At 39.1% G+C, this 14686-nt stretch overlaps 1 protein-coding gene across 1 annotated transcript in view; it reads right to left on the bottom strand.

The window, feature by feature from the left end:
* Positions 1-14686, bottom strand: part of GPC6 (glypican 6) — a 1120836-nt gene that overhangs the window by 310532 nt on the left and 795618 nt on the right. The window contains exon 5 of the mRNA XM_014518541.1: positions 5367-5532. Within this exon, the coding sequence (XP_014374027.1) occupies positions 5367-5532 (166 nt within the window). The remainder of the gene's footprint in view (positions 1-5366; positions 5533-14686) is intronic.

The following is a 14686-nucleotide window of genomic DNA, read 5'->3' as shown; positions in this document are numbered from 1 at the left end:
AGTGTGGCAGATAAACCATGATTTTCTTTAGCGCACATTGCAAAACCATTTTCAAGATTGTAAGAAGTGCATGTATAATTATTTTTATAAATGCAGTGACTTTTTTAGCATTTCAGTCTAAAACCAGCACCTGCCTAACTCACAGATATCATAACTGGGCTACTGGGTGGATCCAGCTGGTTTCCTACACATTATATTCTGTAGAATCCCAGTTTTCACTTAAAAAAAGAAAGAGAAATCTCTAGACATGAACTGAATGAGGATAATGTTGTCTTCCTAAGTCTGTGCACAACTCAAGACAATAAACTGGAAAGTCACAAACCTCCCTGAAACCAATAATTCATTTTGGGTGTTAATTCTAGTGCATAGTGATAACGTTCCAGCTCAAACATCTAGGGTGACCATCCATCCCAGCTGGAAATACAGGACATCCAGGACACTGCCTCCACTTCCCCTTTCCCCCTACCCCATCTTCTCTTCCTCCCTCTGTCCTGCATCAGCAGAGAGGTGAAGATGGAGCAGCATGCTGTGATAGACAGTCTGCCCTGCAGCCTTTCTGGGGGCACCATGCCACTTCCATTCACTGATGAACTGTTCCCTGTGCCCAGGAGGTTCATTTTAATCTGCACCCAGCAGCCAGAACTGACCTCCAAAATCTGTGACTGTCCTGGGAAAAATGGGATGGATGGTCACCCTACTAACATCTACACATTTACTAACCAAAGCTACTGAACCTTATAGATTGGATAAACAGAGGGGTGGGCATAAGCCCACAAACAGTTATTTGGAAGTTGCTACAGAAAAGAAAATGCAGCCAGGAATAGGAGAGAAGACAAGACAGGTATGAAATGAATTCAAGAAAAGCTACAGAAAAAGAGAGCAATAAAAATGGTTTTCCTATGGGGCCCATATTTTCCAAAGATAGTTAGAGCTTTCATCTACCACTGGACATACCACTGGGGCTACCACTGTAGTCCTTTCTTGGGCTACATTATCTGATGCATACCTCTAGGCCAGGGGTAGGCAATGTTTTCCAGCTGCAGTTCAGAATGACCCACCTTGGGTGAGAAGCAGGTGACTGGGCAAGTGGCTCCCATCAGCCATAGCCATTTTTCTCTGTGGCATTAAAGAGAGAGCATCTGTAGCCAGTGTTCATCCCTATGGCGGTATGGGAAGAGCACCCACATCCAAAGCCCCCTACTGATGAATGCTACCAAAGTCCCACATCTGCAGGCTGGACCCAGTGGTTCTGTGGGCTGAATCCAGCCCATGGACTGTAGGCTACCAGTGCCTGCTCTAGGAGATGCAGGACATCTTGATCTTTGTGCAATCTTCCACTGATAGTAGTGAAAGACCTGCTGTGCTTGAAGTATATCTAGCGCTAGCTGTAGATGCTGGTCCATGGGACAGAATTACAAATGCAACTTGCTACAAGTACCCACATTAGGAAATTAATTAAATTAAGGTCAAGGGTGTCAATCTATTATTATGATAAGGTAGCTAGTATGCTATTTTGGATGACTGTACTGACTAAAGAGAGGAAATTCTGTCTTTGTAATTTGTAAGACAGTGCATGGGCAAACTCATTGTGTCTAATTTCAAACTCCACTGAACATTGCGAGTTTGGAAGTTAGCCCCCCCTGCCACACACACATACATACCTTTTGGTATTTCACCTCACTACCTTTGTTTCAGACAGGGTAATGTAGAGCAGTTTTTTTAAGTAGCACACTCTGGAAGCAAAGATCCTCAAAGCAAATATTATAAAAGCCTGTGTAACTCATACACACTAAAGTGACCCCTTAAGCCCCAAGTCTTCCCCTCTCATTTAGGCCAACAGAAAATTATTTTTTTTCCACTGTTGTCCCTTACTAAATGCTTTCTTGAGAGAAACTCTCACTGAGTTTCATGGGATTTCAGTTTGAATTAGAAGTGCAATATTTGGCTATTATCGTGCAATAATGAAAAAACAAGAAAAATAAGAAACCTTGAAATAAAAAAGCTGCATGAAAAGGATATCCATCTTAAAGGTGACACAAATAAAGAAACAATACATTGTCTGATACTGCCCCAGCTGTTTTTCTTCTTACTAACTTTCACACACAATCTTGGAAAATACCAGATGTTTAGCTCTTAAAGTAGATGTGAGATTTATTTGCAGCTATATGGCTGTGATTTTGGCTTTGACTTTTGTGTTTATAATTAGTCAGAACATGTTTGTCGGAGAGCCCAATTCTTATTTTTTCCATTTGTAGATTTTTTGGTGTCGCTGCCAAACGATCAAAACAACAATAGAATATTTCCAAAACAACCAGTCCTGTCAATAAAATGTGTCCAGGTAGTCAAAAATACATATCTGTATCAATAGTTGCAAATAAATAAATAAATAAAAGATAATGCAACAATGCAAACTACTGGAAGCTGGTGGAAGAAAAAAACTGACTTCTTATATAAATATGCTACAGCATTTGGGAATCCTGCCTACGCAGAGACTGTTAATGCACAAAATTATTTTTTTTCCTCGTGCATGGTTCCCAACACTAAAAACAGGAATAAAAACTGCTCATGCATAATTTCCAATCTCTCATAGCTCAGCGGTGCTGTAAAGTGCTGCCGTTCATTTTAATTCAGTGAGTAGAAGTTTGTTGTGTTTAGTACTAGGGGAATTGCATGCGTTATTAGAAAGCCCCTGACAACCGTCTGGCTGAAGCAATTCACTGCATTTCAATCCTACATAAAGGAAGAGCTTAGAAGTTTCATCTTCAGCAAAGCTGTCAGTGGCCTTACAGAGTAGGATAAAACAGAATACCTACTCCAAATACTAGCTGCATTTTTCCTGTCTCTTTCTCCCCTCAGCTTCTTCAGGTTGTACTAGGCAAATTGTGTAGGTGGTATGAGAAAAATATATCTAAATGATTGTGCTTTATACTGCCTCCCTATCACTTAACAAAAGAAGTGTCTGCAGAACAGACTGCTTTCCTCTACAAAGCATGCAGTTGAATCTGTAGCATATTACATGCTGTTTTTTTGTTGCTGTAATATATCATAAATTAGAACTGAACCCTCAAGTATTTACATAGACAGCTAACTTTCATGTCAGTTCAGTGTAGTACAACAAGCCTTCTATCAAGCCATAAAAGCTTACCTTCATTTTCATGAGTGTCTGCAGACTTTAAAAGCTAAGGACCAGATCCTTTTTCACCTAAAAGGTACATAAGTAGACTTAGCTGCTTAAGTGTAATCCTATTCTATCCTGCTCAAGTCTCTGGAAAAAAATTAACGTAGAAGGTGGGTGGATCCCCCACCTTGGAGGATTTTTGTGGTTTAGTCTTAAAGCTAAGATAATGCTAGGTCACAAAAGCAGATAAATGTTTTGTCATGGGCTCCAATAGGATGGAACAGGATCACCCATAAGCACCTAAGTCTACTTCAGGCACCTACCCAATGGAACAGCATTTGCTCCTAATCTTTTTTTTTAATTAAAAAAAAAAAAATATTAAATGTAGGAACTTGATCTTATTTTATCTATAGGGCATCTCAGTAAGATTCTATTCCATCCTTCCCAAGATCGTGAAAAAATGTTAACACTCCTACTTTTGTAACATGCCATCATCTTAGCAAGTAGGGGGATGAACCCCTTCTTTTAAATTAACTTTTTATCTGGGGACATTTTATGGTTAACGTAAAGGTTCAATGGATAATAATTTTACACTCTGTGACGATGCCTACCAAAAAAGGTTTGATTGTAGTGTTCCAGAAGTGTTGAATAAAGTGTGTCACACACTTGCACTGGTCATGATACAGACCAGAATTAGTCTCAGTTTGGTTCTAAGTTTTTCTTATACTTCAAGATAGAAGGAATCTGTGCTGATGCTACCAGGTGCATATTACTTTCTTTTTAACTCTAGCTTAGTTGCTGTGGCTGGTGAATTGGCTTCTCTTACACCTCCTCTTCATTTACTCACTTCTTGGTTGGACTAGTAAAACTGGGTAGGCTCTACACCTGACAATACTGTTTCCCCAGGATGCAGTTAGCCAGCCCAGTGGAATAAAGAGACACCTTAGATCCCTTATTCCTCTTTACCATCAGCTGTTGAAAGCCATGATCTTAACTAAATAAAAGAAAATTAGGCCAGGAGGCTGGGTGCCCTTTATTATTTATTCATTAAACTCTCTCTAAACATAAGGGATTTTATAGCATTCTCTCACTATTTGTTTTTCACTCTGCCTACTCTCTGCTCCATTTTTCATCCAATTTTCTTCTTTCTGACCCTTTTTGTACCACCTCATCTAAGTGGAATTCAAATCTGATAGGATACAAGTCAGAGCCTAACTTCCAAACTCACAATGTTCAGTGGAGTTTGAAATTAGACACAATGAGTTTGCCCATGCACTATTTTACAAATTACAAAGACAGAATTTCCTCCCTTTAGTCACAGTCAGCAGTTCTGCCTTTCATTTTATGACTGGTTTTATTTTCTATCAATCCAGCTTAAATTTCTGTGGCATGATGAAACTCATTAGAGGCTGAAATATTTAGCTATTTTTTCTTGCTGCACTATCATTTGCTCATCATCCTATCCTTGCACTACATATATTTTTTTTAAAAAACGTTGATCCTTGAGAACTAGAGTCCTTTATTTGTCTCTCGTTGGTTCTTGGTGCACCGTACTCAAAGATTTACTTGTTTATATTGATGTATAGCCCACCCTATCCACCGGGTGAGTATAACTGGAATCACAGCTTTTCTTAAGTGAGAGGTCCCTACACTTTTCCATTTTGATGCCATAGTGATGCTTTTTTCTATCCGACACACCGAAAGGAAGACATTGGCAAGTTTTAACCCCAAACCCTGAACTAGCAGTTTACTTGCCATATCTGTTATCTGTATAAGCCATTAATTCCAACAGTATTGGAATTAAGAAAGGCTGGAGTTGCAGTTTATGCTCTCTGGGTGGTTATATGTTGCTAATATCTGTGCAGCCTGCAAGACCGCAGTTTTCACATTTCTAATATACAGTATTTATCTCACTCTTATGTTAAACTTGTTATCATACCTTCAACCAAAACATTTTCAACATGCTTCATGTATTGGCTAATAAATTCAGCTTGGAAGCCTCTCCTTCACACAGCACCTTTATATATCTAATAAGAACAGCTCTGGGGTGGAACAGTGATTTCTTACTACAAGCCTGAAACTTTGATTAAAAAGTGAGAGGGATTCAATTGCTGCCTGATTTAAAACTCCATTTTGTCCAAGCAGGTAAATACTGACCATAGTATTTCCTGGAGTCTTCTCAAAGCTCTGTGGATATTTGCTATTATTGTCATCTTATTTTATTTCTGATTATACACATTCTTCTTACCTATGAACAGATTCCACTCAGTATCCAAATCAGCCTGATTTGCTAGGCAGCCCTTCATTACATTGAGGCAGTAGTTGTTGCAAGGCTTCACAGTGGGGAGTCCTCTGCAGTAAGGGCAGTACAACATCTTCATTAGCGCCCGGATGCACCCTGGGGTTGGGCTGACCTACAGTTTGAGGGGATAAAAATAAAAAGTAGGAAGTCAGCTTTCCATCTTGAGAGAGCCCATAAATGCAAATAGAGCACTTTATAACAAGAGCTCAACCCTTAATAATACCCCTGTGAAACTAATCAATTCCTGCCAACTATCTTAATTTAGATCAGGCATTGCTGATTTCCGGGAATGTAGAGATCTACTTTCTAATGTTGGTGGGAGTGAAATTCAACCCCATATCTGCAACGTGAGGTTTATACATATAAAAAGAAAAACAGAGGAAAAATCTAAAGAATAAGCTGGGAGGTATAGGATTATATCTAACATCAGAGTTCACAATGGGAGTTGCAGTTGTCCAAAACCGTCCAACCATTATTGACCATTATAGTTTAATCTAGTCACCTTTTACTATCTTTATTATATCAGAGTAACTGCTGCTTTTTATGTAATTATTCATATTTACACTGGTATAAATGATGTACCAGTCCTTATTCATGCAAATCCACTCCTGACTTTGAATATCATAGTCAATTTTTTCTTTGGTATCATCTCAAGTAAGAAACAGTGTTTCATAGGCAGCACAACATGCATTTGATGCAATGTAAGTAACATAATTGCTGTAACACCATACAAATTTTCATAATGAACTTGATCCAAATCCATTGAAGCCAATGGAAAGACTCCTAGGCCATGTCCACACATGTGTGGATGTTTGGTGTCCTGGGACAACTAGCAGCTGCCCACTTTTGCTACTTCTAGTTGTCCCTGAGGAGCGCCTGTGCCACATGCCCTCTGGCATGTGGCTTATCTCAGATGGGGTAGGGGAGGCTGGGGCCAGCACTGGGCTCGCTCCAGCAGCCTTAACTGGGTTCCTGGGGGTCTCCTGGGGCTGCAGCCGCAGTGACCCTGCCCCATGGAGTCTGGCCAGCAGCCATAGCATGGCTCCGGTCAGCCAGGCTCTGGTTTTGAGTGGTGCACGCTATCCCCATGTCAGCGTGCACTGGGGGCAGTGTGTACTGCTCAAAACCTGGCTGACCAGAGCCATGCTGCAGCTGCTGGCCAGGCTCTGTGTGGCAGGGATATCCAGGGGTCACTCCCCCCACCCCACCCCTCCAGCACTGCTCCCCTGCAGCATAGAGAACAACTGAATGCGTGGTACATGGTGCCACATGCAGCCATGCTCATCTGGACGTGGCCCCACTGACTGCACTGAGCAATTGGTTAGGATCATTACCAGTAGATGTGATTGACTGAAGAAAGTAATATTTATTTTCAATACATATTATTAACTATAGTTGGCATTATATAAGTTGGCACCAACAACCCTTGTTTTAAATAAAGAGTTTGTGTCTGAAAGAAATTCTTTAGGCCCCTGTTTCTAGGATAAGTTTCAGGGCTCTGAATCCCAAGTGGAATTAGATACTAAAACTACAGCGCTAGTGAGACTTAGTAAATACCCCTATCCTCAGAGTTTGTTGTGGGTTAGCTCAGATCATCTCTTCAGCATATTTGCTCACATAGATTCTATACTTTGGTATTTATCTCTCCCCAGGTATTGACACTTAACTCCAGAGGCCAGGAACCAAACCTAGAAATGAGGCAGTGAGGATTGCTTTAAGGGTATTTCCCTTCTCTTCTTCCCTATCTTCCCACCTTCCCCCCCACCAAAGCATGCTGGAGACAGTCCTTAAGAATGGGGGACCCCATTTTTGAGTTTGATGTGTACAAAGTGGGAGCAGGTGAGTGGGGCATGCTCAAGATCCTACTCCATATTTCAGGCACCTAAACAATCTTCACTTCTGCTTTTCTGTGACTGTCTTAAGGATAAGATGACAGATTGTTATAAACAAAAATGTATTAATGTATTTTCAAATATTTGAACAGAGTTGAAAAGTATACATACATATCTACTAGGTGGAATGGATCTGGCACACACTTCAAATTGTGGGTTGTGAAGCTAAGCACCATAACACCTTAGGCTCCTTGAAATTCTAGCCTTAGTAAAGAGCCATATTTCAACCATAAACTGCAGCTGTATTGCCTGTAACTTGTTCAAAAGTGTATGATTGGATATATTTTTCCTCATCACAACTCAGGTATTCATCATGCAAAAAACCAGACCAAATAGAGTTTTGCTCAAAAGTTCTAAAATCTTAGTCAGAGACCAAACAGAAAATTTCAGCCTAGAAAATGAATATTTTAGAAAGTTATAAGCATGTGAAATCTGGAGATTATTGTGAAAAGTTGCTTTGCAACCATAAATAATTTGTTTGCTACTGGCAATTTCTAGATATGTATTTTCAAAGCCTACTTCTCATCCGCATCTTCAAATAAGAAAAAAGAAAAAAAAAGTGAAAAGCAGAGTATCTTACTTAGTAATGCTTTTTGCAGTCCCGTCTACAGCAATGTCATTTTTACCTTTTAAAATTACTCAAAGCTTGAATGGGCTGATAGAAGCTATTGGATTTTTTTTCCTTAATCAATCCTGCTGTAACTGATGTTGATGGAGAGGAAAAAAGGGGGATTTGTTAATATAAGTGTTTGGGGTTTTTTTTAAATTGGCCCTAAAAAAAAAAGCGTAGGAATCTTCATACTTTAAGCTTTAGAAATATCCAGTCATTAGATAAATCAGACCTTCTTAGTCAATCAGATTGTGCAGATTTGCATAACTGAGAAATAACTGTTCACCTTGTCGGTAATTATATAATGTTCCTGTATTGACTGCCTAAGGCAATTCTATTTCTGTGTAAGTACCCTTACATTACAGCACATCAAAAAAAATTGCCCTTCCGAGGCTTGATTATGCCCAGTAGCTGCAGGACTTCCTACATTTCTACTTTTGTGAGCTTTTTTGACAATCTTAACTTCATCTAAATATAAGATTTCATGTTAATACAGGAATATACAGCAAGATTTATAATGGCCTCCTTAATGAACACTTGTTTTCCTTTCACCAATTCTAGATGGGATAGTATTTAATTCACAAGAGACACAGGATGTAATGGTGACTTTCAAACATACATAATTGAAGAGAAAATCTTCTTGGGTAAAAGCCATGAAATTGTACTCTTCGGACTACCACCACCACATTTGCAATGTGTCTGCTTCATTATGTACTTGACCTGCTTTTAAAAACCAAATGCTGTGGCACTGTCAACTACATAGAGCTAAATCAATCTTCTTAACAAGAAACTTAATAAACTTTGGTTAAATAACTGGCCATCCTAAGAAAACACATTCACAGACAAAAATATGTACATACATTCTCAACCTCAATTGGCATTTATAGATTTCTTATTTAGACCTTTTATCCCCAAATAAAGGTATAATGTATGCTGCCTGCTAACAATTACTGCAAAACAAGGTATGTATGTCAGCATGCAGATTTTGGAGAGAACTTCAGGGGTGTACAAGGAAGGAGAAGCTGGGGTGTTCTTAAGTTTAAGTTATAGTTTCGTTATTTGAGCATTGATCACGAAGTTGAATCTCATAAAGTAGAAGAGATAACTAAACCTGGGACTTCCAAATCCTGTTAGGTAATTAAACCTATAAAAGGTGGGCATGCCCCCCCCATGTTTGTGGGTTTGAGAAGAATAGTTTTCCCATATGTTTTATAATAGACCATATAAGTTATGGAGGTGTGAGGATGACTAGAAATTCATGGTAGAGGAACTGAGAGTGAAAGACTGGCAGACTTAAAATAAAAATAATTTAATTAAAACAATTGTTAATTACAACACAGTGATCTAAATTAAGAAAACTATTTTACTACATAAACAGATGATATCATTTTAACAAAATGATAGTAATTTCCACTGGGTCAGTAAGATTTATGCTTAAGTACATTGGTGCAACTCAGATTGGATTTAGACCTATTAAAAAGTGCACATTAGATGTCAGGTGGAAATCACTTAGGTTGGCATACTGCAACATCCAAGGGTAGGGTTTTTTTTGGCAACCTCACTTTATTTCAAAGACTAAACTTTAGTCCAATCATTTCACTATCAAATGCTTATTCTCAGCTTTAAATACATACCCTTGACACATCTTGGCAGTTGCAATTGCTCTCCATTGTGGGATTTTACAAACACTAGAGAAAGCATGTGCAGCTCAGCTAGTTACAGTGATTTTCTTTCAAACTAAATTTGCTCACTGCTGGATCCAAATTATTCACTTTCTTCTTGTCTATTTTTGGTCCTATTCATGATCATGGTATTATTGCTGATTTCATTTAATAACTTACGTATGAACCAACAGCTCTTTCCAGCAAGATATATTTCATATTAGATATACAAAGTATATTCAGTCTGTACGTGAACACATACATGCATATATGCACAAATGCATGCATTTGTACCCACACAGATATAATTAAATTTTATTTATTTATTTAGAACTCCATAGAACTTGAGGAAGATGTTTTAATGTTTTATTGAAGCTTTTTTTTTTTTTTTTTTAAGTATTTGGGGGTCTGATTTTCAGTTATGATAAGGTCTACCAGTTTGACAGAGCAGTGTAAAGTGGATGTAGTAAAGGGAAATGGGGGCTTTCATTCTGGACTGGCTAGATTCTAACTAAATTGAGAATTATATTATAGAGGCTCAGTCTGAAAAGAGTTGCTTATGTTAACTCTATGCCTTATTCTGATTCTTACTGAAAAATATAGTTATATTTTAAAGAATACATAGCATTCCAGATTACCAAATCCCGCAAGCCTGACTCAGCACAGTGATATGTCAATTTTATACTGATATAAACCCATTGACTGCAGTGGAATTATACCAGTTTAAAACTACAGTGATACAGCAGTTAATCTGACCACTAGAAATTATTTTTTTTCCATCCTTCAAACTCACAGATATTAAATTCACAACTAATAACTAGCCCTTTTCTCAAGATACACACCAGTTTAAAATCAATCTACCAACTTAAAATTTAATATGTCTAAATCCACCAGGATTTCATTCTAGACAGAATATGATGGGTAGTTCAAGTGTTCATACTGTTGGCTGAGGCAACTTTTAGTCTCTAAAGAAGATTTTTCTTTTTTGGTAAATAAATGACATGAATATTCAGTGCTGTCTGTTGCTTTAGATTAAGCACCTTACATTAAATGGTTTACATTAAAAAGATGACCTTGCTTAAATTTTGAGATAATATTTTTTATTTTACCTCTATTGACCTTGGACCATGACTGCTTCTTTCACAGAACTGAAGGGCACTTAAAGCCTAAGGACTTTTTTCCTTTCTCTCTCCCAACTATAATAAAGTGGTCTAATAAAATATATTACCTCACTTCAGAAATTCTGCTTCTCTTACACCCCTGAACCATTGTGGCTAGGATGACAACACTATTGCTTGTTTTAGAGGGACAGTCCCTATCCACATTTTAGAAAAAATATCCTATTTTCCCCTTTCTCTTCAAAAAAGCTGTATATATTCCAGCATCATGCAAATGAATCAGAAAAGAGTTTCCCAATTTTCTCATAAATGGCAAAAAAGATGAGAATGGTGCCCCCTGCCCTTAGTTATTCATTAACTAGGATGTATTCCTCATAAGCAGGGAGCTCAATTTTCTTTGATAAAATCCAAAATTTTCATATATAAAAATTAGCTCAAAATCAATATTTTACCATGATTAGAATGAAACACCACTAAGATAGATAGATAGATAGATAGATAGATAGATGGTGTTTCTTTGTTGCTATTTATGAGGAAATCAGGAAACACCTTTCTGTTAATCCAGCTTTTTGCAGAGAAAAGGAAAAATAGGATTTTTCCCCCCCAAAATGTGGATGTTTCATTTTAATTATGGAAAAATGTGGATTTTGGGTTACTTCTTTATATCTGAAAATTTGGGATTTTTTTTTTTTATCAGAGAAAACTAGAATCCCTGCTCATAAGAAAGAGAGTCTCAATACTGTCTATTAGGGCTGTGCGGAATTTCACTAGCCATTTCATTTCAACAGTGTTTTGACTAATGTTGAGGTTGAAACAGCAAAACTGGAATGAAACGAAGGCTGTCGAAATAGCCTCAAAACAAAATGAGGTTGGTCGAAATGTTTTGAAAGTCAAAACATTTTGACCATAGGCTGGGGATGAGAAGTCAGTCCAGCTGGGCTGACTTCCCATCCCCAGTGCAAGATCCGGTAGGGGGTGGGGAGGCAGCCTAGCTGGGCTGCTTCCCCATCCCCCATGCTACATCAAGGCCCTGTGCTGCATTTGTGTCCCTTGCACTGGGCTGCCTCACCGCCTCCAGCACGATTTAGCATGGGGGACGGGGAAGCAGCCCAGCTCAGCTGCCTCCTACCCCCGGCGCGATCTAAAAAAAAGGGCCAGAGACAAATAATATGCTCAAAGTTCTGAAATAAGAAGGAAGCATAAAGGGAACCTAAGCCAGCAGCTTGTAGGATATGAGCTAGAATTAAGTGCTGAGGAATAGTGTGAAGAGATTAAGCAGGCCCTGAACTTCAGTGGCACTAGGGAGCAAGAAGGTGGTTAGGAAGCATTAAATATAAGATTAAATGGCTGATGAAAAGCAGGATCTACTCAAGCAGTTGTCTGTAATAGAAAAGAACCCTGAAGAGATAGGAAAATAACTCTGGTGACAAGACCCAAGACAGGCAACCCACAGAATTATAAACTACAGCACCATATGAGCAAAGTTCTCCTCATAATTCTTCTTGAAAGGTTCAAAATGCAGGTAAAAGGAAGCTTAGCTGAGGAACAGGCCAGTTTCTATGAAGACAATGAGACAGCACAGCAAGTCATGTCCTGTGGCCATGAGCAAAGCTGCTCATGGACAAATATCAAGAAATCATCAGGAAGGTTGTTTTGTCATCTTCAAAAGGACATTTGACTTAATATGGCATGATGTGGTATGAGCTGTTCTGAGGTTGTGTGGCATGACCAAGAAATTGCTTGCCATGCTAAAAATCATTTATGAAGAAATGAAGTTAACAGTCTTATCTGATGGTGAAATGACTGGCTAAAGATGATCATTGGTAACAGACAGGGTGCCCCAATATCTCCTCCCACCTTCCAGATTTACCTTGAAAGAATAAAGAATTCATGGCTGCCAAAAGCCTCAGGATAGAGGTAAAAGGCTAGATCAACCACCTGAATTTCACTGATACCATCAATGTAAAAGACATGTAAAAGAAGTTTTTAGAAAGCCAAGCTGATATCTTCCAAAGGACTGATGGAAGGACAGCTCATATTTATACACAGCTGAAAACAGAGATAATGTACTTGACAGGATAAAGGAAGAGAACCATGAAGATGTTAAAACTGGTTGCACAAAGTGGACGACATGAACTTTTTATACCTGGAAAATCTCAGCATGTGTCATAAGCAGGGCTTCTGGTTTTCTCTGATAAAAAAAAAAATCCCCAATTTTTGGATATAAAAAAGTATTTTTCTGTGATTAAAATGAAATGTCTAGTATATAAATACCTATATCTATATATCAATATCTAGCTATATCTATCTATCTATATATTGATATCTAGCTATATCTATCTATCTATGTATCGATATCTATAGATAGATAGATATAGCTAGATATCGATATATAGATAGATATAGATAGATATTGATATATATGTATAGGTATATAGATATATATTGATATATAGATATATATCGATATGTAGATATAGGTATACAGATATAAAATAAAATGTCTAATATCTATCTATCTATCTATCTACTAGCCATTTCATTTTAATTACGGGAAAATGTGGATTTTGGGTACTTTTTTATATCCAAAAATTGGGGATTTTTTTTTTAAATCAGAGAAAACCAACCAGGATCCGTGGTCATAAGGATTGTTCCAAGTGCAAAGAGGTTGAAGCTGATAAGAAAGACAAAGGAATCTCCTTAGTAGACATAAAAATCATGCTGTTCAAGATGTGCATGTTCTTGATCCTAGTCAATGCAGTGGAGGCAAACCTTCAATAAGGCAGACACATGCAAACTGCTGGCTTTTGAAATGAAATGTTACACATGGTTACTGATGAAACTATCAGAAAAGATGTTGATGAAGAAGAGAGAATCATTTATGCGACAATGAAGATAAATTCCAGGCATTTGGACATATCTGTTGTTTGATGGATTAACACATGCTAAAGTAGGGGTGGGCAATTATTTTAGCTGGAGGACTGCTTAATGAGTTTTCGTGAGCTGTTGAGGGCTGCAAGAGTAGCCCTGCCCCTTGACAGGAGCCCCACCCCCTGGTCACTGTCTTGGGACCGGAAGTCCCACCCTTTAACCCCTGGCTTTTGACATGGGAAGTCCCTCCCCTTGTCCTGGAAGTATTCCTTTTGGGAGGGGGGGTTGCATCTTGGAACTGAAAACCCCCCCAAATGATATACTAAAAGTCAAACATCCAGAATAACATATTTTAATTTTATTTTTAAAAGATATTTTTGTCCTGATTTCTGTGCGTTTGTACCATTTACATAGAGGTGATTGCATAATAGCTCAAAATGAAGTCTTACTCTTGCATATTACAGGGGTATGGATGGATGTGAGGGGGTATGGGTGGGTGGGTATGGCATTTGTGGGGCACTGTGGGTGTGTGTGTGGATGTGTGTGTATGTGGGTTGTTGGGAAGGGCATGGGGATGTGTGTGCATGTGGGTGGGTTGGTATGGGGGATTGTGGAGGGTGTGCTTTTGGGGATGTGTGGGTGTGTGTGGGTGGGTATGGGGTTTGTGGGGTGTGTGGAGGGGGACAGTGGTTGTGGGTGTGTGGGGGGGTTCATGTTTATGGTATGGTGTGTGTAGGTAGCAATGAGTGGGGCTCCCCCCAGATGCCCACGGGTATGTGTATTGGGGGTGTGTGGGTGGGTGCAGTGTTTGTGGGATGTATGCTTGTTTGTGGGGGAAGGTGTGTTTGTGGGGTTTGCAGGGGAGAGTTTTTGGGCATAGTAGGGTGTTCATGGGAGCCCCCCAACCCATATGTGTCCCCTTGAGCCGGTCAGCATCCGCCCGTGTCCTGCAACAGCTCAGAGCCCATGTGCCCTGCAGTGCCTCCCCACCACCGTCAACATTGCGCAGTCCCAGCCCTGCCCCACACCTGCTCTGGACTGACCCCAACAAGAGTGGATCACCCAAACTGCACCCACAGCCCCGACTTGGCCCACCCCATGCCTGCTCTGCAAT

This window comes from Alligator sinensis, unplaced genomic scaffold, assembly GCF_000455745.1.
Source record: "Alligator sinensis unplaced genomic scaffold, ASM45574v1 scaffold740_1, whole genome shotgun sequence".
In the NCBI taxonomy this organism is placed as follows: Eukaryota; Metazoa; Chordata; order Crocodylia; family Alligatoridae; genus Alligator; species Alligator sinensis.
The sequence above is the reverse complement of the archived record's forward strand: the minus strand, read 5'-3'. Positions and strand labels throughout refer to the sequence as shown.